General features: G+C 46.8%; 1 protein-coding gene across 1 annotated transcript in view; it reads right to left on the bottom strand.

Moving 5' to 3' along the window:
• The window catches only part of TRHDE (thyrotropin releasing hormone degrading enzyme), a 287610-nt gene that overhangs the window by 113654 nt on the left and 150877 nt on the right, over window positions 1–23079 (bottom strand). Inside the window, exon 7 of the mRNA XM_054399685.1 lies at window positions 4658–4723. Coding sequence (XP_054255660.1) covers window positions 4658–4723 — 66 coding nt within the window. The remainder of the gene's footprint in view (window positions 1–4657; window positions 4724–23079) is intronic.

Raw genomic sequence — 23079 nt, 5'->3', positions numbered from 1 at the left:
ATGCACCTCTTGAATTTCCCTGGTCAATAAGAGACTTTCCACATCAGAAAAGATGTCAGGACTTAAAAAAAGAAAGAGATTGCCTCCTCTGAGGACACATTTGACCTTTAGCACATAAAATTATAGCTGTGACTTTTCTTGTGTGCAAGTATCACCAGCTGAGGATATTACTGTCATCACAGGATCACAGATCACAGGATGTTAGGGGTTGGAAGGGACCTCTGGACATCTTCCAGTCCAACCCCCTGCCAGAGCAGGACCAGAGAATCCAGCACAGGTCACACAGGAACACATCCAGACAGGGCTGGAAAGGCTCCAGACAAGGAGACTCTCAATGATTCATTACAGCCAATGTAAGTATGTTGTCTTTTGGTTTTGTCTATGGATTGCTATGTGACAATAGTGAGAAAGTTCTGTCCTTGTTGCTGAGCCTCCTGTTTGAATAGTCACAGAATCACGACATCACACACTTCCAAAGGGCTGGCAGAAAACCTTCCTGTACAGACAGACACTATTCACAACATTTACAAATGTGTACAATCAACAGAAAAGCACAACCAAGCCCCCTTTGCTTCCCCTGAGGGGTCTTTCCCCAAGGGTCCTCCCCCCCAGCCAGAAGGAATCCCCCCAGGCCCCGTAGCAGAAGGCAGAGAGTCAAGAAGCAGAGAGGCTGTTAGACTTTGCTTGTCAATGTCAGCCAGAAAAGAAGAAGCAGCAGACAGACAGAAGCCCAGCAAGCTGAGCTCAGAACTGCCCAAACTCAACAACCTTGTTTTGAGTAGAGCTTCTTAAAGATTTCTCTCTCCAATTAAGTCTTTAGAATAATCATTATTTTGCTTTCTTACACCCAATAGTGACTTATTTACATTCCTTCACCTTCTCTGCTTGAACTTTGTGAAGAAAAATTAAAAAAACAGTTTTAAACCTTCCCTAAGCAGTCTCTTGGTTGCAGCTTTATTGTGGAACTTCCAGACCATGACCCAATGGCCTTCCACAGTGTATTTACCATGACAGGAAGAGGCCAGTTCTTCCTGGCAGGCTCTCTCTCTCTCCAAAGTCATGTACACTGTAAAAGTAAGCATCTCTACTACAATTTTACATCCTTGCAGACTCCTCCACAGAGAAGTTTGAAGTGCTAGGGGTTGTGTGCACCTTTGTACATTTGCTTCCACCTACATGCATTGATAAAAACATCCAACAAAGAGCATTACTCTCATTCAGCATTTTTTTCCTTTTTTTTAACACAGTTGCTTGTTTTCTTTGACACCCAAGGGACTTCTCCCTCCCAAAGCATCCTGATCTGCTCTTCATTCAGAAAGTCCACCTGCTAGGTGACAGCACATAATTAGACAAAAAAGTGGTAATGAACTTTAAAAAAGGTATCTATCCCCACTTGCTTCTTGCTCTAAACCTTGTTTTTCCCTCTTCTTACCCCAAAGTTCAGCATATTTGTTGTACCTTCTCTTACAGAAAAGTTCTAGTTCTGTACTTCTTAATTAGGCAATGAATCATACTTTGATTTTGATAGAACCACAAACAACACAAACACAAATAAAGGGCTACTCATTTTGGCTCATGCTAGTGTAATAAGACTACAGGAATACTCTTTTTATCATCTGTGACATACCCAATACACTCTACAGAACTAAAATACTGCTGGTAACACTGCTGTGCTCCATGGATTGAAGGCTAATGAGAAACAAAGCAAACCAGGTAAAGCAAAGGTCCTTCAGGACTCAGTTACTCAGCAAGCCATTAGAACAGCCCAGGAGGAATGAACCACCAAGAGCACTTTCATGGCATTCAGTATTTGAAGAGATTGCTAAATAACAGCAACACTTGGGTGTGCAGCTCTCACTGAGAAAGTCCATCTAGCTGGACATCAGGATTCCATCATCAATCTGGATTCAAGACAATGCCAAAGCCCAAGCAATGGGATGCCTGTAATAATATGCAAGACAATAATGCAGGACAATAAATGCATGACAAAAAGGGTAAATTAGTCCTCCAGTTCCCCTTCTCATTAGCAGCCCAAGCTCCCAAGTGCACAGTGCAGGAATGGTATTTTGTAAAGTCCAAAAAGCACAAACAAGGGGCACGCCAATCCAAGAGGATTGTCCCCTGGGACTCAGCTCTGCTCATCCCACACCTGGAGTGTTGCGTCCAGTTTGGGGCACTTCAATCCAAGAGAGATGTGGAGGGGCTGGAGCCAGGGCAGAGGAGGGCAAGGAAGCTGGGAAGGGCCTGGAGAAGAAATGTGATGAAGAGAGACTGAAGGAGCTGGGGATGGTTAGTGTGAAAGAGAGGAGGCTGAGGGGAGACCTCCTGGCTCTCTACAACTCCCTGAAAGGAGGTTGTGGAGAGGTTGGTGCTGGTCTCTTCTCCCAGGTCATTAGTGCTAGAAGAAGAGGGAATGGCCTCAAGCTGCCACTGGGTAGCTTTAGACTGGACAGTAGGAAACCTTTTGAGGGCAAGAGTGGTGAGGGATTGGAATGTGGTGGGCAGGGAGGTGGTGGAGTGCCCAAGCCTGGCTGTGTTTGAAGGTGGTTTGGCTGTGGTGCTTGGGGCTGTGGTTTAGGGGTGAGCCTTGTAGAGTAGGGTTGTGGGTTGGCCTTGGTGATCCTGAGGGGCTTTTCCAACCTGAATGTTTCTGTGATTCTGTTCTTCTGTGACACACAGTTCCTGTTCTACAATTTATAGCTTATGAACAAGCTTATGGACTTCATGTTTTATTTTGTTCAAGCAGGAGACATCAGCAGGTGAAATCTCTGTCTAGATTTCAAACAGCCTTTATTAAAGAAGTTAGAGCATCATCTCCCTGTTGAGCTGGTGCCAAGATTTTCACCAGGTAGATTTGCACAGATTTTTCACAGCCTCTCATTAGAAACAGAAGAGTTTCTACGGAGAGCAGAACTGGTGAAAAGCAAAAAGCATGGGAAGGCACTCAGGTCAAAAAACAAAGCTTCATGACAGTTGTATGGCAATTATGATTATTTAATCACTGCCTAGCCCTGTTCTTTGATCTGAACTCTTTCACAGGAATTTACTTCAGCACAGCTTGCACACTGCTCCTTCTCTGGAAGATGTGTGAAAAATGTTTACAAAGGGTATTAGAACTTTCCCTTTTTACAACTCTGAGTGAAATTCCTTTTTGTGAGGAAAGAAATGCTATTAATCCACATCTAAATTGATCTGTGCAGCAGAAGTCTCTGCCTGGATATATTCAAAACTTGCCTGGATGTGTTCCTGTGTGATCTGCTCTAGGTGCTCCTGGTCTGGCAGGGGGGTTGGACTGGATGAGCTCTGGATTTCCCTTCCAGCCCCTAGCATTCTGTGATCTGTGAATATGGACTTTGCTGAACTGACAGAAATCTTAGCAGCTTAAACCAGATGAGGGTTTAATCCCTGACATATGCAAGGATGAAGGAAACTCTTGATTTCAAGACATCTGGATCTGAAGACCTGATCTGACCTGCCCTTATGACTCAGAAAATGACCCAAATGTGTCTCGGGAGGAAGTGACACTGCAAACCCTGACTGCCCTCCAAACTCTCAAAAAAGCTCTGTTGCCCCAACAGGCTTCCTTGCCTACTGCATGGAGCACACCTCTCTGACATAATCACTCTATTCATTTAACTTTTCTTTTAGACATATATATAAAAATACAAATATATATATAATCTTTTTTATATTCCAATTTATTTTGTTAAAAATTACCTGCTCCTAGCTGAGGTTTATTTAAATTTCAAAATGAAAAACTTACTAAGAACAGGTAAGATTGATTGCTCTTTCCATCTTAGCATAATTGTATTTCAGGTGAACATCAATTTGCTTTAAAGGACACTTCTAAGTAGCAGGCTGCATCATACATAATTCATCAATCACAGCTGCCTGGAACAGGGTTTACTCAAGCAGATTGCAACGGAATAGGGGGAGTTGCATTGTTTTTTTTAATGCTTTGGCTTGTTTGGTTTTAAACAGTTTACAAAACACTCATTTGCACTGATTTATTGCTGAAAAGAGTTCATCCTTGGTAATCAGGACATTGAGTTTCTTTCCCTCTGTACAGAAACATTACCTCTGAATTTCTTTGCAGAGGAAGAGTGAGTTTTCAAAACATTGTTAAGGCAGAAAGCCCTCAGAGGTAAAACTAGAGCTCAAGGATTTTGCTATGGGGGAAGGGAAGGCAAAAGTATTTCTCTGAAAAGCATTACTAGTCTGAGGGCTCTGCATTTTCTAGCTGGCTTGACATCACTTGTTGTTGGCTGTTTTATCAGCATGCAAATGCAACTGAAGAGAAGTAGCTCTCTGCTCAGCTAGCCCTTCACACAGCTGTGACATGGCCAAAAGGACTTTTACATGGCATATGCCATCAAAAGGACACAAAATTGTGTGCCAGTTGAAGTGCAATCACTTGACACATCAAGACCTGTAGGCAAAACTGGGGGCACCACCATGTGTGTAACAATACTCAGCACCTTCCATTAATCTCAGCTTCAAGGACATGTTGGTGCCTCAGGTGGTCCTGAAGTAAAGAAGCATTTCCACAAGCAGATGCAAACATAGTTTTAAAAGGGGAAAAATAGGAAGGGAGAGAGGAAGAGAAACTGCTAGAAACAACACAAATCTGCACAAAGACAGAAATGCTTTTACTTACTTGTAAGCCCATTTGGAACACAGAGTGACCCATAAAGTTAGCCAACATTCGAATGAGAGCTGCACCCTGGGGGAAAGAAAAAACAAGAACAGAAGAAGTTACCACTTTGGTACATCAGTGTTACACAGCAATAAACTGGAGGAGGTGTTTCCAACCAGCACTGGCATCTGGGAAACTTGTGATCAATGCAATCTTAATTTGTGGTGGAACAAAAAGAGAGAGGAGAATCATCACAGGATCCCAGGATGTTAGGGGTTGGAAGGGACCTCTGGAGGTCTTCCACTCCAACCCCCTGCCAGAGCAGGACCAGAGAATCCAGCACAGGTCACACAGGAACACATCCAGACAGGGCTGCAAAGGCTCCACAGAAGGAGACTCCACAACCTCTCTGGGCAGCCTGTTCCAGGGCTCTGTCACCCTCACAGTGAAGAAGTTCTTCTTCCTCTTCAATTGCTCCATCCAAGTTTCCATCCATTGCCCCTTGTCCCATCCCAGGGCACAAGTGAGCAGAGGTTGTCCCTGTCCCTTCCTTCTTGATGCCCAGCCCTCAGCTATTGATAGACATTGATCAGATCCCTCTCAGCCTTCTCCTCTCCACACTAACCAGCCCCAGGGCTCTCAGCCTCTCCTCACCAGGCAGGGCTCCAGTCCCTTCAGCATCCTTGGAGCCCTCCCTTGGACTCTCTCCAGCAGATCCCTGTTGCTCTTGAACTGGGGAGCCCAGAACTGGATGCAATATTCCAGGTGAGGCCTCACCAGGACAGAGTAGAGAGGGAGGAGAACCTCCCTGGATCATGCAAATACTTACAATGAAGAGTGAGGAAGTAGGCTGATGTTGTTAATGTCCTGCCCCATATGCAGGTCATAAAAGACTCTCTCTCCACTGATGGAGGACGGCTGTGTCAGCTCCACAACTGGTTGTCCCCAGCCCTTCTGTGCACTCAAGAGTACTGCACAGTTGTAAACGAGGGTGAAAAAAAAAGTCCATGCTAAATTCCACTACAAAGATTAGTCATGGCAATTTCACCTCCATTACACTGCTGTAAATCAGAACTTAGTGACACTGCACTCCTTTGTGAAAGCCTTCAAGATCTAATCATCTGGTAGTGGATCATTTCCATAGGAATTTATAAGATATGGACATACATATTTGATTTATTAACAGTCAGCTTATTTTCCAGACTGCCTTGGAAAGAGGTATTTGTACAACACTCTCCTTGCAGCACTTCTTATGCTTTTGACTTCTTCAGGCAAAGCACAGATCTCAAAAATATTTTTTTTCAAACAGATGATTCTACCATGATTCTACCATGAGTCCTGTGTCCAGTTCTGGGCTCCTCAATTCAAGAAGGATGTTGAGATGCTGGAATGTGTCCAGAGAAGGGCACCAAGGCTGGGGAGGGGTCTGGAGCACAGCCCTGTGAGGAGAGGCTGAGGGAGCTGAGGGTGTTTAGCCTGGAGAAGAGGAGGCTCAGGGCAGACCTCATTGCTGTCTACAACTACCTGAAGGGAGGCTGTAGCCAGGTGGGGGTTGGTCTCTTCTCCCAGGCACCCAGTGACGGAATAGAGGACACAGTCTCAAGCTGCACCAGGATAGATGTGAGGAAGAAATTCTTCCCAGCAAGAGAGATTGGCCATGGGAATGTGCTGCTCAGGGAGGTGGTGGAGTCACCATCCTTGGAAGTGTTTAAAATCAGCCTGGATGAGCACTCAGTGCCATGGGTTAGTTGATTGGATGGTGTTGGCTGAAAGGTTGGACTGGATGATCTTGAAGGTCTTTTCCAAGCTGGTTAATTCTGTGCTGTGTGTGTGATACCTCCCAGTGCTTACACCAAGGGACAGACACTTGCCAGAGCAGCTTTCTTTAGGGCATTCCTTTTGCACAAGTGCTCCATTTCACAGAGAAGGATCCTTGCAGATTTGGTTTGATGATTTAGCTGTAACATCCCTCTTTGTAACACAGATTCCAGCAAACCAGCGTCCTAATCCCATCAGTCAAACATTCTACTCAGTACTGATCACCTCACCAGAGGGGAGACACTGAACCTAAGAAGGGCGAATCAAAGGGAACTCAGCCACCTCAGCTAGAGATGGAGCTTCAGAAATTAGGCTGATGCTCACTTAGAAAATAAAAAAGGAAACTTTTCACAAAGATTTAGAGGTTGTAAAGCTGAAAGGACTATCACAACACAGTAATCTGACTTCCTGCACTAAGAGGGGTCAAACAGTAATTTAGGAGAAAAGCCTCTTGCTTCTCTTCCCACATTAACATCCATTTTAGGAAGATTCAAGAGCAGGAAAGTGTTTCACAGTGCTACATAGCTTGTCACAAATAATATTTGTTCTCACAGTAAAAATGTGCACTTCACTGGGAAACCAGTCCCATCTGCAACACATAACAGCACAGGAAACAACCACCATGGAAACAGATTATTACTTGAGCAGACAGGACCAGAGGTCAGGAAGCAGATCATTACCCTTATTTTACCAGAGGAGCAGAGTGAGTAAAGTGTTCTGAGATGTTTAAGCAGATAGATTTGTCTAAACAGATAAACAGAAGAAGAAAATAATATACTAAATAGTAACACCCTGTTTATCCTGTGAGCAACTCAGGCAGGGCAACCCAAAATCTCTGCAGAAGGAATAAAAACATACAAAGCATGAAAGAGATCAGACTAAATCCTTAGAAATTCTTCCCCATGAGGATGGTGAGAGCCTGGCACAGGTTGCCCAGGGAGGTGGTGGAAGCCTCATCCCTGGAGGTTTTGAAGGCCTGGCTGGATGTGGCTGTGAGCAACCTGCTGTAGTGTGAGGTGTCCCTGCCCATGGCACGGGGGTTGGAACTGGCTGATCCTTGAGGTCCCTTCCAACCCTGATAATTCCTTGATTCTATGACACAAAGACATTTTTCCACTCAACACACATACATTGTCCTCCTCACTTGCTAGTATTCCAGAGCTGCCTTGTTTCTTTCTCACAGTTCCAATCTCCCATAGCAGCAATGGACGTATATTTCTGTTTATATACTCCTTTGCCTCAGTAAAATCAGTTGTTCCCTTGATATCCAGCCCCCTGAGCTGGAAGATAGGGATGGGGAGCAGAATGAAGTCCCCCATAATCCAAGAGGAGATGGTTAGTGACCTAATGCACCACAGAAGATACACAGAGAAGTCCATGGGGCCAGAGGGCATCCAGCCAAGGGTACAGAGAGAGCTGGAGAAGTGCTCACCAAGGCACTTTCCATCATTTATCAGCACTCCTGGCTGACTGGGGAGCTCCCAGCTGATGGGAGATTGGCAAATGTGACACCACCTACACAAAGGATAGAAGGAGGATTCAGGGAACTACAGAGCTGCCACTCTGACCTTGGTGCCATCCAAGGTCATAGAGTAGATCACCTTGAACATCCAGGGGACCAAGAATGCCAACAGCATCCTGGCCTGTATTGGGAATTGTGTGGCCAACAGGAGCAGGGAAGTGATGGTGCCTCTATGCTTGGCATTAGTGAGGCTGCACCTCCAATACTGTGCTCACTACAGAGTGCTGCTGGAGCACATCCAGGGAAGGGCAGCAAAGCTGGTGTAGGCCTGGAGAACAAGTCTCCTGAGGAGCAGCTGAGGGAACTGGGATTGTTTCATCTGGAGGAGACTGAGGGGAGACCTCATTGCTCTCTACAACCATCTGAAAGGAGGCCATAGCGAGGTGGGGGCTGGGCTCTTCCCCCCGAGTCCCAAGTGCCAGGGGAGATTTAGATTGGATATCAGGAAAAACTTCTTTACTGAAAGAGTGGCCAGGCATTGGAACAGGCTGCCCAGGGAGGCTGTCCCTGGAGATATTAGAAACCAAACAGTGCAGACATGGCACTCGGGGGCATGGTTTAATGGCCGTGGTGGTGTTAGCTCAGCAGCTGGACTCCATGATCCTGGAGGCCTTTGCCAACCCAAACAATTCTGTGGTTCTATGACTCCAGGTAGGCAGTGTGACTGCTGATTTCTGTGAGAAACAAGCAGGTAAATACCTTCCTATGACTGTCCCCACAGAGGCTTTTTCTATCCAGGGAACAAGAACTGTCAGATGCACATGGAAAAACCTACAGAAGTCCTCTCCAAGGTAACATTTAGCCACAGGTTGGCTGGAACTATGGCTGGCCCTCAGACAGCAAACCAAATAAAACAGGAAACAAAGACTGAACAGGAGATCCAAGGCACACAGCAAGCCTCTCAGCTGCTTTAGAAGTACGTGCCACCAGTCAATTACCTTCACAAAACTGAGAAGTCCTGCTTACACCTTCCAGAAGAATATGACCATCCCAGGGCTGCCATCTCTCCCACACAGGGAAAGGGGGAAAGGGATTATAAAGAAAAAGGAGAAAACAGAAAACCAGAGAACTTCAAGAGGAAAAAACTGACTTGGGGAGAAGGAAGCAGAAATAGGAACAAATGCAGTCCTTAGTGTGGAGGGAAGGTAAATGGGAGGAAGAAAAGGGAGGAAACCATTCATGTCAACTTTCTTGCACTTTGGGAGCAAGCAGAACAGAGAACATCCATGGGAGCAGAAGCACTCAACAGAGCGCAGGCCCTGGAAAGGATAAGGCAAGAGAGCAAACAGTACCACTCTCAGTGCAGATGAAGAGAGAGAGGTTTGCAGGCAGAAGTATCAAAAGGAAGAGGTATGCAGAGTAACTGGCATGAGGAAGGGGCTCTTACTTAAAAGGAGTCTGGGAGATGACTCTACCCAGAGGGGCTTGGGAGGTAAAGAAGGTGAGAGCAGTAAGTTCAGTGGCAGGAGCACTGGAATGCACAGTCTTGGGCTGATCTGAATGGCCCAGCATGCTGGCATTTCCACAGCCTATTCACCTAGCCAGAGTGAACTACACAGATTCCAGAGGGTTTTCCAATCCTCCTGAAAGCTTCTCTGATCTATACCTGACCCTACAGAAAAGTCCTACATCACAACAGATCTCCCCAGCTGCAGAGGATGCCCTTTGGAACCTGCCAGCATCCTTCCCTGGACTCCCTGGCAGCTAACTGATCTGCTCCCCACTTCCCATTCAGGGCACCTTCTGCTTTGCCAGCATTTGTCCAGCTGAGGATTGACATGGGGAAGTCTTGAGAAATGAACCTGGCTCCCCTAGAGCACAGACTGGCCATTTATTGATGACTTGAGTGCTTTCCCCCAGGCAGTGGATGGCTCAGTACCTTGTCAGGAGTGAAGCAGATTGCTTTAACAAGTCCAGTGAAAAGCAATTCCTTCCTATTCAAAAAACAGAGCCATGTTCTTGCCAGTGTAAAAATCTGATTCACCTTAAGCCATTGGAGCTCACCTTAATAAAAGCCTACTCAGGCAACTACACCAGGTGTTCAGCCAGTGAACACTGCACTACAGAGGGCTGGTGAAGCACTGCTCATTAGCAGAGCTCATGGATTGTAAGACTCTCATAGCAATACCCTGCAAAGTAAAGGGAAATTGAGGCATGTCACAGTGAAAACATTTGCCAAAGCTCAGCCTGCATGGTAAAGACCATCCATAACCAAAATGAGGAGCAAAATTCATTTGTATGTGAGCTGAACTTGTCTTTGAAATCCAAAAAGACAAGTTAAGGCATTCAGTCTCCTTCTCTCCATGCCAAGATAAAGCAACCTGGTTGCAGCCTTGAGCTCAGATTAAATGGAACTTACTTTCAGAGTCCCACTCCTGTATTTCTGATCCTGTGGCATCAATACAGGTCACATCTCCTGTAAATTAATTTAATTCTCTGACTTACTGAACGATCCAGCTTCATTCCACCTGAATAACAAATCATTTTGGTACCATTACACCTGAATAACAAACAATTTCTGTTTCATTTGCATTCATTTTCTTACACAAAAGGAAGCACCAGAAGGAGTTTCCTTGCCCAGAGTGGGATGTCTACCAAGCTCACTCTGGGCAGGTTGGTTTAGTATGCTTTGGGACCAAGGCCATTTGCTATCAGCAGGTGTTTGTGTGAAATGAAGATCTGGGAAGCTGGCCTGCAGGAGTCCAAAAGGAGGGAGCCTTGTGAAGAGAAGATGGACCTGCTTCAGCTAAAACTGATAAAGTGAGGCTATAATAACACAAAACCCCAACCTCAAAACACACTGTGAGGGCCAGGGTGCCCAGGAGAAGACCTTTGCCTAATTAACTGCAATTTTAATATTAAACTTAACACCCCTTGGTACGTTAATGAACCAAACTAGGCAGATGCTAGGCATGCTGCTGTCAATGTGGTGGTGTCATAGGCTGGACCTGACGATCTCAGAGGTCTATTCCAGCCTCAATAATTCTGTGAGTCTGTGATACATGACTGTGGTACTCAACTCTCCTCCCAGATCGTGCTAAGCACCACCCAGAAGGCAAGGACAGGCAGGGCTAGAGAGAGAAACCCACAAGAGGAACATCTCTCAGGGCAGAAGGGCAGCAGCTACAATAGGGGTGTGCAGGAGCAGCACCAGCAGGGGCACCAGAACCAGCAGGGGTGCAGTGCAGGCCAGCAGCTGAGGCACCAGAAGCAGCAGGAGCTGGAAGGCAAAAGCAGAGATGAGGACAGCCAAGGGGCTGTGCTCCTTTTCCTCCCCCAAAGACAGGGATCCCTTTCTTGGTGAGAATTGCACCTGCAATACAGTTTCACTTTTCCTGCTATTTCTGTTATGTATTGGAGCTCTTGCAAAGGTTTGCATCTCCACTGTGTGGGATGTCAGCCAGGATTTATTAATCCTGAGATCATCTGCAGTCAGTGCATTTATCACCAGCAGTCCTGAATCTGCTGTCTCTGTCATTTTAATAAATTAAGCAATTTGATTAACTTTCTGAACCTGTGTCAAGGCAAAAGACAGCAATGCTCATTTTGTCAAATACTTCTGTTAAGAGTCACAGAATCACAGAATGTCAGGGGCTGGAAGGGACCTCCAAAGCTCATCCAGTCCAACCCCCGTGCCAGAGCAGGAGCACCCAGAGCAGATCACACAGGAACACAGCCAGGCCAACTGTGCCCTGGGCTGCATCAAAAGAAGTGTGACCAGCAGGACAAGGAAGGAGATTCTCCACCTCTACTCTGCTCTCATGAGATTCCACCTGGAGTACTGCCTCCTGATGTCCCCAGCATAAGAGGGACATCAAACTGCTGAACAGGGTCCAAAGGAGGGCCACAAGGATGATCAGAGGGCTGCAGTGCCTTCCCTATGGGGACAAGCTGCAAGCGCTGGAGCTGCTCAGCCTGGAGAAAAGAAGGCTCCAGGAGACATTAGAGCAGTCTTCCAGGACCTGAAGGGGGTCTACAAGAAAGCCAAGAAAGGACTTTTTAGAAGGGCTTGCAGTGGTAGGACAAGAGGGAGTGGACTGAAGCTTTTTTAGACTGGACTCCTTAAAGTAAAGGTGGTGAGATACTGGAGCAGGTGGCCCAGAGAGGTCCTGGATGCCCCCTCCCTGGAGCTGTTCTAGGTCAGGTTGGATGAGGCCTTGAGCAACCTGGGCTGGTGTGAGGTGTCCCTGCCCATGGCAGGGGAGTTGGAACTGGATGACCTTTATGGGCCCTTCCAATCCAGCCCATTCTGTGAATCTATGAATTCAATGGCATTGTTAAAAAGGTCACAGAGAGGTTGACTTCCCACCCTGTTACACAATACTCTGCACTAGGAGTGAGTACTTCCCAAGACTTTCTGGAGCGTGGAGATCCAAACCTGCTGTGACACTGCTCTTTTCCACAGGTGCAGTCAAGCAGTGTCTGGCACACCTCAGTTTATGCTACATTGCCATACTTGCATATCAGAAACCTACCTACGAATAGGATCTAGAGCTTCTGGAAGATGTCCAGAGAAGGGCCACCAGGATGAGCAAAGGGCTGGAGCTGCTCTGCTATGAGGACAGACTGAGAGAGTTGGGGTTGTTCAGTCTGGAGAAGGCTCCAAAGAGACCTTCTTGTGGCCTTCCAGGATCTGAAGGGGGCTAAAAGAAAGCTGGGGAGGGACTTTTGAGGGTGTCAGGGAGTGTCAGGAGGGACGGGGGGGAATGGAACGAAACTAGAAATGGAGAGATTCAGATTGGATGTTAGGAAGAAATTCTTCCCCATGAGGGTGGTGAGACACTGGCACAGGTTGCCCAGGGAGGTGGTGGAAGCCTCATCCCTGGAGGTTTTTGCAGCCAGGCTGGATGTGGCTGTGAGCAACCTGCTGTGGTGTGAGGTGTCCCTGCCCATGGCAGGGAGGTTGGAACTGGATGATCCTTGAGGTCCCTTCCAACCCTGACAATTGTGTGACTCTATGTTCATAGAATCATAAAGAGAGCCCTGAAGAAAGGGCAAAGTGCTTGTTGGCTGAAGGTAGATGTTCTGCAGGGAGCAGAGAGCAGAGCAAAGCAAAGCACTTGGAATAATAAACTGATGAAGCCGTTACAGTGAAGGGAGCACCACAGAACTCAGTACAGCAGCACACAGGCTTATGCAGGAGCTGGGAGGGCCTGTGTGGAGATACAAATCAGCTTATATAAACTCATTCAGCATTCTCCTTATAAGGACCAAAAATTATCTCAGCATACCAAAAAGCACTCATGAGAGAAAAATGTCACCAGCACAAGGCACAAAGCATGAACTGCAGCTGACTCCTGTGAGGGTGAAACAATCTATTGTTGTGTAAATGAGGTGGGAGTGGGAGAATGAAAAGAGAGCACAACAGGCTGACCCAGAAAGGGCACTGCTCCTGCATCCTTCTCCCACCAACTCTTGTCATGCTTCCCTAGGACATGGATTTCTTATTTTCTTGTGAGTTTAGCTTTTATGTCTTTTGATGCTTCTGGTTTAGCCATAGGATGGAGATCCACCTGAATGCAGATGCCCACACTGCAGCTATCTGATGCTTACTCAGTGGCACACAACTGAGCAACTGTCCAGGCCTCCTTGAAAGGCAGTGGAGAGAGAAGCCAGCACTTTGGCTCATCCTCATTCATCTCCTCCAAAGATACGCATCTAAAATAGGATCACCAGGCAGTGCTCCAGTCCCTTCAGCATCCTTGGAGCCCTCCCTTGGACTTTCTCCAGCAGATCCCTGTCCCTCTTGAACTGGGGAGCCCAGACCTGGATGCAATATTCCAGGTGGGGCCTGACCAGGGCAGAGCAGAGTGGGAGGAGAAGCTTCCTGGAGCTGCTGGACACACACAGGGAGATGAGAGGGCTACTCAGGTGCTGGAGTCTACATAGCAAACATCCCAACCCCAGGGAAAATATTTTATCCTGCAACTTAAAGAACAGCCTTAGAAAATGTGACATGTAACCAGGGAAAGTAAATGCAAAGAGTGCAGAGCCAGCTCCCTGAGGCTGCAAAGCCTGAAACTGCACCTTGCAGGCTCACCTGCCCACTGCTCATGGAACACCCAGCAGCAGCAACAATGATGACACAAACAGCAATGAGTCTCCTCCTCACTGAGTGTCTGCCTTGCCTTTTTTGTGCAGGACTGAAAGTTGTTTGTTTTGATTTGCTTCAGGGTGATCCCTCTTTTGTGACATCAAAACTAAAATCAGGGAGCATCCTGGCAGGAAAAACACCACCATGGTATCCAAAGTGTAAGCAGGGAGTGAGGTACTGAGAAGAGAGTCATTGGACTACCAATTAAAAAATACTTCAATAAGTTTCTAAGAAAAATATTTAGTTTGCTAATTCTCCATAAAACCTCCACTCATCCATTTGTGCTGTTCCCTCTCCTTAAAAAAAAAAAAAACACCAAAAAGCACACAAAACCCCCCCAAAAAACCCAAAACCAAACAAAACCCAAACAAATAAAAAAAAAAAAAACCAAACAGAAAAGAAAGAAAACCAAAACACCACCACCAAACACAACAAACCCAACTGAGTCCATGTGATTTATGAGCATTTTTCTGTTGTGGAGTACAAAGTTCCAAATTAGCCTTGATCAGTATGTAATAGCACTGCTTATTTTTCAGACACAATGGGACACAGACAGGGGGCCCACAGCTATTTTTCTGTCTGCTGGCACCTCTGCAATTCAAGATTAGGGTCACTTTCTCTCTAGCTAAGGAAAATGTGAGTTACCCCATCCTTCACCATAATTACATTAGATTTTATTCATGTTATTCATGCAACTCCAGCTGGCTAGTGAAAAAGAATCTCCCTTTGCAGCAGTTATGTCCAGGCAACACCAACATATTTATCCATGCACTCAGGAATCTTACAGCATCACAGAGTTATTGAGGCTGGGAAAGACGTCTGAGATCACCAAGCCCAGCCTATGACCTAACACCACCACATCAGCTAAACCATGCCACCAAGTGTCACAGCCAAGCTTGCCTTAAACACCTCCAGGGACAGCGACTCCACCACCTCCCTAGGCAGTCCATCCTAGTCTCTAATTTTTCTTTCCATCAGGAACTGCTTCCTAACATCCAACCTAACCCTCCCCTGGCACAGCTTCAGGCCATGCCCTCTTGTCCTGTCCCAAGTTGCCTGGCAGCAGAGCCTGACCCACACCTGATTGTAACTTTCTTTTAAGTAGGTGTAGAGTGTGCTAAGGTCCCCCCTGAGTCTCCTCTTCTCCAGGCTGAACACCCCCAGCTCCCTCAGCCTCTCCTCATCACTTCCCCTCCAGTCCCTTCCCCACTCTCATTGCTCTCCTCTGGACCTGCTCCAGCCCCTCAAGATCTCTCCTGCAGTGAGTGCCCAGAGCTGCACACAGTGCTGGAGGTGAGGCCTCCCCAGTGCCCAGCACAGGGCAGAATTCCATCTGTGCTCCTGCTGGCCACACTATTCCTGACACCAGCCAAGATGCCCCATGGGCACACTGCTGGCTCACCTTCACTCCAATGAAATCTGAAGTAAATTGGCATAAGTTCAGTTCCAAGTTCCTGAATTGACACAGTATGATTTATTTCTCAAAACCTTAGCTAATTCCCTGATCCTAAGTTCACTTCAACTGTCACCAAGCACTCCCACCCACAGCAGAAACTTGCCCATTATTTTTTGTAATGTGAACAGTAGCCATCAAGTCATACCCAAGTCACGTTCCCCACAACAGCCAATCTGTGTTGGTACTAAGCAACCACAGCTGGATGCTCCATGAAAATTTAGCTTACTGGGGACAAAAACACAGCGTGAATTAAAATGAAAGAACAATGAACATCAAGCATGCAGCAAAAATGTCACATTAAAAATAAAAAAAAAACAAACAAAAGAAAGAACTCCTGCATAAAATTAAAAACCGAAATTAAATCTGTCAAATCCTGGAGTAATTTAACAAAACAAAGCACACACACACACAAAAAGTGTTTTGACTAAGTCACATCTGCAGAATTTGCTCAGACATAAGATACAGAACAGCATAAATGGCTGTGAGTTAATTGTTTTAAAGGCCAGCCAGCTGAGGTGCTGTGTTACTCTGCATTCAGTGCACTGAATTAAGGGAATTGTTACCCTCAGCAAGTTACAGAACAGGACCAAGAGATGGGAGAAGTCTGGTGGTAATGGCTGTGGAGTGACTGCCAGGGTGGCCAAGAAGGCCAATGGCATCCTGGCCTGCATCAGCAATAGTGTGGCCAGCAGGAGCAGGGAAGTCATTCTGCCCTCTGCTCAGCACTGGTCAGGCCACACCTTGAGTGCTGTGTCCAGTTCTGGGCTCCTCAGTTCTACAAAGATGTTGAGATGCTGGAATGTGTCCAGAGAAGGGCAGCAAGGCTGGGGAGGGGTCTGGAGCACAGCCCTGTGAGGAGAGGCTGAGGGAGCTGGGGGTGTTTAGCCTGGAGAAGAGGAAGCTCAGGGCAGACCTCATTGCTGTCTACAACTACCTGAAGGAAGGTTGTAGCCAGGTGGGGGTTGGTCTCTTCTCCCAGGTACCCAGCACCAGAACAGGAGGACACAGTCTCAAGCTGTGCAGGGGAAGTTTAGACTTGATCTTAGAAAGAAGTTCTTCCCAGCAAGAGAGATTGGCCATGGGAATGTGCTGCCCAGGGAGGGGGTGGAGTTAATGTCCCTGGAGGTGTTTAAGCAAAGCCTGGATGAGGCACTCAGTGCTGTGGTCTGGTTGATTAGATAGGGTTGGGTGATCAGTTGGACTTGGTGATCTTGGAGGTCTCTTCCAGACTGGGTGATTCTGTGATGCTGTGATTGCTATGACCTTAGGCAAACCAGTGGATATCTCTCCTGTAAGAACAGCTGAGAACTGGGTAACCACTTTCAAACTCAGGTGAGGCATTCACACTGGCATTCCTTAAGCAAACATTCCCCATACACGCTTGCTTCCTTCTCCCCAAGAGCAGTCGAGCCTCTCCTCAGCTGCCACTCAGAACGTCATGCTGAAATGGATTTTATCACAGAATTAATTTTATCACAGATTGGAAAAGACCTTTGAGATCATCCAGTCCAACCTACCACCCAACACCACCCAATCAACTAGACCATGGCACTGAGTGCCTCATCCAGGCTGATTTGGATCCAGGGATGGTGACTCCATCACCTCCCTGGGCAGCACATTCCCATGGCCAATCTCTCTTGCTGGGAAGAACTTCTTTCTAAGATCAAGTCTAAACTTCCCCTGCACAGCTTGAGACTGTGTCCTCTTGTTCTGGTGCTGGGTGCCTGGGAGAAGAGACCAACCCCCACCTGGCTACAACCTTCTTTCAGGTAGTTGTAGACAGCAATGAGGTCTGCCCTGAGCTTCCTCTTCTCCAGGCTAAACACCCCCAGCTCCCTCAGCCTCTCCTCACAGGGCTGTGCTCCAGACCCCTCCCCAGCCTTGCTGCCCTTCTCTGGACACATTCCAGCATCTCAACATCTTTGTAGAACTGAGGAGCCCAGAACTGGACACAGCACTCAAGGTGTGGCCTGACCAGTGCTGAGTCCAGGGCAGAATGAGTTCCTACCTTTGCCATCCCAACCTGCTTTCACAGTTTGCAGCCTTACCCCACAGTCATGGAACAGGAGTGCTCTGCTCACACAGTTACAGCACTGTACAGGGGCAGGCTCCCAGGAGATCTCTGTCCATCCACCAAGATGTGAGAGCAGAGAGAATGCAAAGCCCTCTCTAGAACTACTCAGCTGCCTGTGTCCAAAATATCTCATCTCTGGGCAGTGCAGAGGAAATTCTTTCCAGGGAATTAATTAGGCTGTATCATGAATCAATCTCCAGCACTAAATCTCTCTTCCATTTGCAGAAAATGAGCACTGGAATGCACCAGCTTGGCTCTTCTCTGCATCCTCCAAACACTACAGCAAAAATGAAGCTTAATGCATGTGAATTTGATGGGCATGGATGCTTCATTATTTTATTAGCTAAAATGACACATTCCTTTAAATGAGTGAGCATTTCCTCCCTGTGGCAGGAACACAACATGTTCAAATGAATTCCTAGAGGTTTTTCCTTTGGAAACCCCAAGTAAAAGTCTTACAAAGAAATAAGGAAGGAGAGAGGTATGCACACACTGGAAAGCATATCCATACAAGATGTGACAGTATGAGCCTGATCCTGAAGGTCTTAGTCCAGACCATCATTTAGTGACACACTGAAGTATTTTGAAGCACATAAGCAGCTTTGGTATACCCTTAAAATTCTGAGTGTGTCTTTCACACATTGGCCATGATGTGGCCCTTCACCCAGTAAGCCAGAACCATATCTGCTCTATACACTCAAGGCAGGCATGAACAACCTTAGCAGAATCACAGAGTAGATCTGGTTGGAAGAGACCTCCAAGCTCATCCAGTCCAACCCACAACCCAGCACTGAAGGGTCAACACCAAACCATGTCCCTAAGTGCCAGCTCCACACACTTCTTGAACACCCCCAGGGATGGTGACTCCAGCACTGCCTTGGGCAGAACTTTCCAATATCTGAGAGCCCTTTCCGTGAAGAAATATTTCCTAACATCCAGCCTGAACCTCCCCTGGTGCCCCCTAAAACCATCTCCTCTAATCCAGAGGATATCCATCTATCTATGCACACACTAGGCAGCATATCCATACAAGATGTGACAGTATGAGCCTGATCCTGAAGATCTTAGTCCAGGTCATCATTTAGTGACACACTGAAGTATTTTGAAGCACATAAGCAACTCAAATTCCACAGCAAATTAAGGAAGTGATTACACACTTAGCTGAACTGCAGTCTGACTGCTCTCTCTGCACTTGTTTATAAATTCACAGAATCACAGAAACATTCAGGTTGGAAAAGCCCCTCAGGAGCACCAAGGCCAACCCACAACCCCACTCTACAAGGCTCACCCCTAAACCACAGCCCCAGGCACCACAGCCAAACCACCTTCAAACACAGCCAGGCTTGGGGACTCAAACACCTCCCTGGGCAGCACATTCCAATTCCTGACCACTCTTACCGTGAAAATGTTTCCTACTGTCCAGTCTAAACCTACCCAGTGGCAGCTTGAGGCCATTCCTTCTTCTATCACTAATGACCTGTGAGGAGAGCCCAGCACCAACCTCTCCACAACCTCCTTTCAGGTAGTTGTAGAGAGCCAGGAGGTTTCCCCTCAGCCTCCTCTGTTTCACACTAACCCTCCCCAGCTCCTTCAGTCTCTCTTCATCAGATTTCTTGCTCCTATTCAGCTGCTTGTCCATCAGCACCCCCAGGTCCCTTTCTGCCAGGCAGCTTTTCCAGCCACACTGCCCCAAGTCTGGAGCACTGCTTGTTCAAAAGCAAGGAATTACATTTTTTAAAAAGAGCCTCCGCAAAACACCTCTCCCTACTTGAGTGTAGCAGAATTAAAAAAACAATAATAATAATAATAAATTAGTTTATCTTCTTTACTTTTGAAAGTAATAAAGAATTTCCTCAGCACCAAAACCTCTCTTCCATGTTATGACACCACTGACAAGGACCAAAGCACATTAAACTATTTCATTAACTGCCTGTATGAGGATGTCCTCAAGGATGGCCAAACACAGAGAGGTTGCTGACTTTATGCAGACAGCTGGGCCACCATCAGAATTTAAGTAAGCAGTGAACAAACTAAGGTATCTTAAAATCCACTCTATTAGGAATCTCTTGTAATAACAACACTAGCTCCACCAATCCATGCTTTCCTTTAAGAGTTACCAAAGACTTCCCCTTTCCCAGTGGATCCTTACAGCAGTGTTTACATGGTCACAGCAACTTCATTTGAAAGAGGAAATCCATCACCACTTTACAAACTGGCCCCACAGAGAAACCAAAGCAAATTAAGTGAAATAAAACTCCGAGTTTGTGATGATTCTCCATTGATGACTACCTTGGGAATCAGCAGGACCTGATAGCTATCCATTAATCCAGCCAGAGTGTGCTGCAGTGATATGAGACAGCACTGCTGGGGGCTTTCAAATAGAGTCTTATACCCTAATAAAACAAAGATGTTAAGTCTATGGCTCAACATGATTTCTCTTTATCAACCACCATCAACGCTTAATCTCACAAAAAGGTAAAATCAGGTCTGTTTGACCAGAGTTGTAACCAGGAAGCATAGAAAATAGTAATATTTTTATACATATGCATTTTTAGTTCACTAAATACCACATAAAAATCTCAATCCACTTGCCTAAGACTGGTTTGTAAGCTGCTGTTCACTGCTGCCTTTTGACAGGCTAGAGGCAGAGGACAGCTTGGTACCACAACAGGTTGTGTCTCCCCTACTGCTCCACTTACACACAGCAATCCAGGCCAAGGAGCTCTTCTTTAAAGTAAACTCTTTCATGAATATTTCTGCTCCATTTTTATTATTCCCTATCAAACCCATGCACTGTGAGGCTTCCAGAGCACTGGAACAGGCTGCCCAGAGAGGTTGTGGAGTCTCCTTCTCTGGAGCCTTTCCAGCCCTGTCTGGATGTGTTCCTGTGTGCCCTGTGCTGGATTCTCTGGTCCTGCTCTGGCAGGGGGCTTGGACTGGAAGATCTCCAGAGGTCCCTTCCCACCCCTACCATCCTGTGAGCTGTGATCTGTGATCCAGTTCTCTCCAGCACAGGGAATGTGATGCTCCTGGAGCTCGACAAGGTGTGCAGCTGTTTATGTACCACACAGAGTGATCTCTCTGTTTCTTCTGCAGAAGCTACTCTTAGCACACACAGAGTCAAAGGTTAATGACTGTTTGGAGTCAGAAAAGTGCTCAGATACCTTAAGAGAAGTATTTTAAGTACCCTGAAGCACCTGACTTGTTTTAAGCACCAGCATTCACCAGCTGGAGTGGGATGGCTGCCCAGAGAGGCTGTGGAGTCTCCTTCTCTGCAGACTTTCAAACCCCAGCTGGATGCATTCCAGTGTGGACTCCTCTAAGTGTCTGGGCAGGGGGGTTGGACTGGGTGATCTCTGGAGGTCCCTTCCAACCCCTAATGTTCTATGATCCTATGATGGCCAGCAGTCAGGCACTCTAGGGGTTGCTCTGAACTGGGATCTAAAGGTTTTACTCACTGAGTTTCCATGGCTTTCATATTGGAAAAAAGTAACAACCCACAGCTTTTTTACCTTCTCACCACAAGATACACAAGATACCCTCTGCTGTTACAACACAGTATGAGCAAATGACACCTGAAAGCACCTTCTGCAGTCTGAGCACCAACCTGCTGCACTTGCCAGTCCTGGAACAGAAACCAGCATCCAGGACTTCACAGCATCCACAGCCCACACCATGGCTAAGCCAGTCAGGGAGAACAAAAACAGCTCACCCCTTACCCTGCAGTCAAGGAGTGAGCTGTAAAGATTGGTGAGGGGGCTGGAGGGAAAGTGATGAGGAGAGGCTGAGGGAGCTGGGGGTGTTCAGCCTGGAGAAGAGGAGACTCAGGGGGGACCTTAGCACACTCTACAAGTACCTGAAGGGAAGTTGTAGTCAGGTGGGGGTCAGGCTCTGCTCCCAGCAACCAGTGACAGGACAAGAGGGCATGGCCTGAAGCTGTGCCAGGGGATGGTTAGGTTGGATGTTAGGAAGCACTTCCTGCTGGAAAGGGGAATTAGAGACTGGGATGGACTGCCCAGGGAGGTGGTGGATTCACTGTCCCTGGAGGTGTTTAAGGGCAGATTGGCTGTGGCACTTGGTGGCATGGTTTAGCTGATGTGGTGGTGTTGGGTCATAGGTTGGGCTTGATCATCTCAGAGGTCTTTCCCAGCCTCAAGAATTCTGTGATTCTGTGAAAGCCACCTGTAGTAGACGACTTCTAACTGGCTGGATGCCATCATATGCTGTTGATTTAGTTAACTGAATAATTAAAACTCAAACCTGTTTTATTGTTTCTAAGTACTTATCAAGTATTTCTCTCACCATTAATCAGCTGCTCTCACTTCACTGACATCTCTTCACAGAATCATCCTGGCCAGAAAGGACCTCAAGATCATCAAGTCCAGCCATTGGCCCACTCCACCAAGTCTGTCACTACACCATGTCCCCAAGCACACAGCTTTTAAACACATACAGGGATGCTCACTCAAACACCTCCTGGGCAGCCCATTCCAATGACTGACAACCCTTTCCATGGATTTTATTTTGCTAATGTACAGCCTCCCCTGGTGCAGCTTGAGGCCATTCCCTCTCATTCTATCATTGGTTACTTGTGAGAAGAGCTGTGGTCACATCTCTCATAGGTATGGTCACAGCTGCACTACCCTCACGAGCTGACTGGATTTCACTGATAATAACCCCAGGTTTACTGGGCAGAATACATATTTCAGTGTGCCTCTGTGTGTTTTATTTTCTTATTACAGTGCCAATATCCTTCCCAGTGCCTGAGGAGAGGCTGAGCATTTTCCTTTGTGCAAATTTTTAGTTGAACAGAGTTCCTAAAACAGAAAACTGCCTTTGAAGGGAGGCAGGGAGCATGGTCTCCCTTTACCTCTATTAAGAAATACACCTTCTTCCTGTCAGTTGGCAGAGAAAGCATGAAAAGAACTGGCATAGGGTTAACAAGGAAAGAGAAATTAAGAATCCAAAGTTTGGGGAAATTATTAATTGGTTACATTACAAAGCCAAGGCCAGTAACTGATCTCACTGCTGAGGGTAATTTTGCTTACAGGGAGGAAAAAACCCAGGAATATTCTTCCCTGTTCCAGTCATCCTCTTCCTTGTTTTGACTACTGTTTATCACTTGCCAAGACATCTTCTGTGGGGGGTACTTCGATAGCTGCACTCCATCACACTGGTCTTGCCTTGCCTGCTCTGATTGCTGCCAGAATCTTCAGCCAGCACACTTCAAAGCCTGCAGTGGGCTGACAGAAATTACTTCAGATATTATCTGTCTCTCCACAGTGTCCTTGCTGCCCTTTCATCCTTTCCCTTATCTGGCTGTGACTGCTCATCTGGGGCTGTGGCTGTTCATCTGGGGCGGTGACTCCTTTAGCCCTGTCTGGGCTGGCTCTGCCTCATGCTGCTCTGGGTCTGGCTGCTCTCTTGGAGATGCAGCTCTCTTGCCTCTCCGTTCTCTTACCCTCTGTCGCTCCTGGCT

The sequence above is a fragment of the Indicator indicator genome, chromosome 3, assembly GCF_027791375.1.
Source record: "Indicator indicator isolate 239-I01 chromosome 3, UM_Iind_1.1, whole genome shotgun sequence".
NCBI lineage: Eukaryota > Metazoa > Chordata > Aves > Piciformes > Indicatoridae > Indicator > Indicator indicator.
This window is presented reverse-complemented; position numbering and strand designations above follow the sequence as displayed.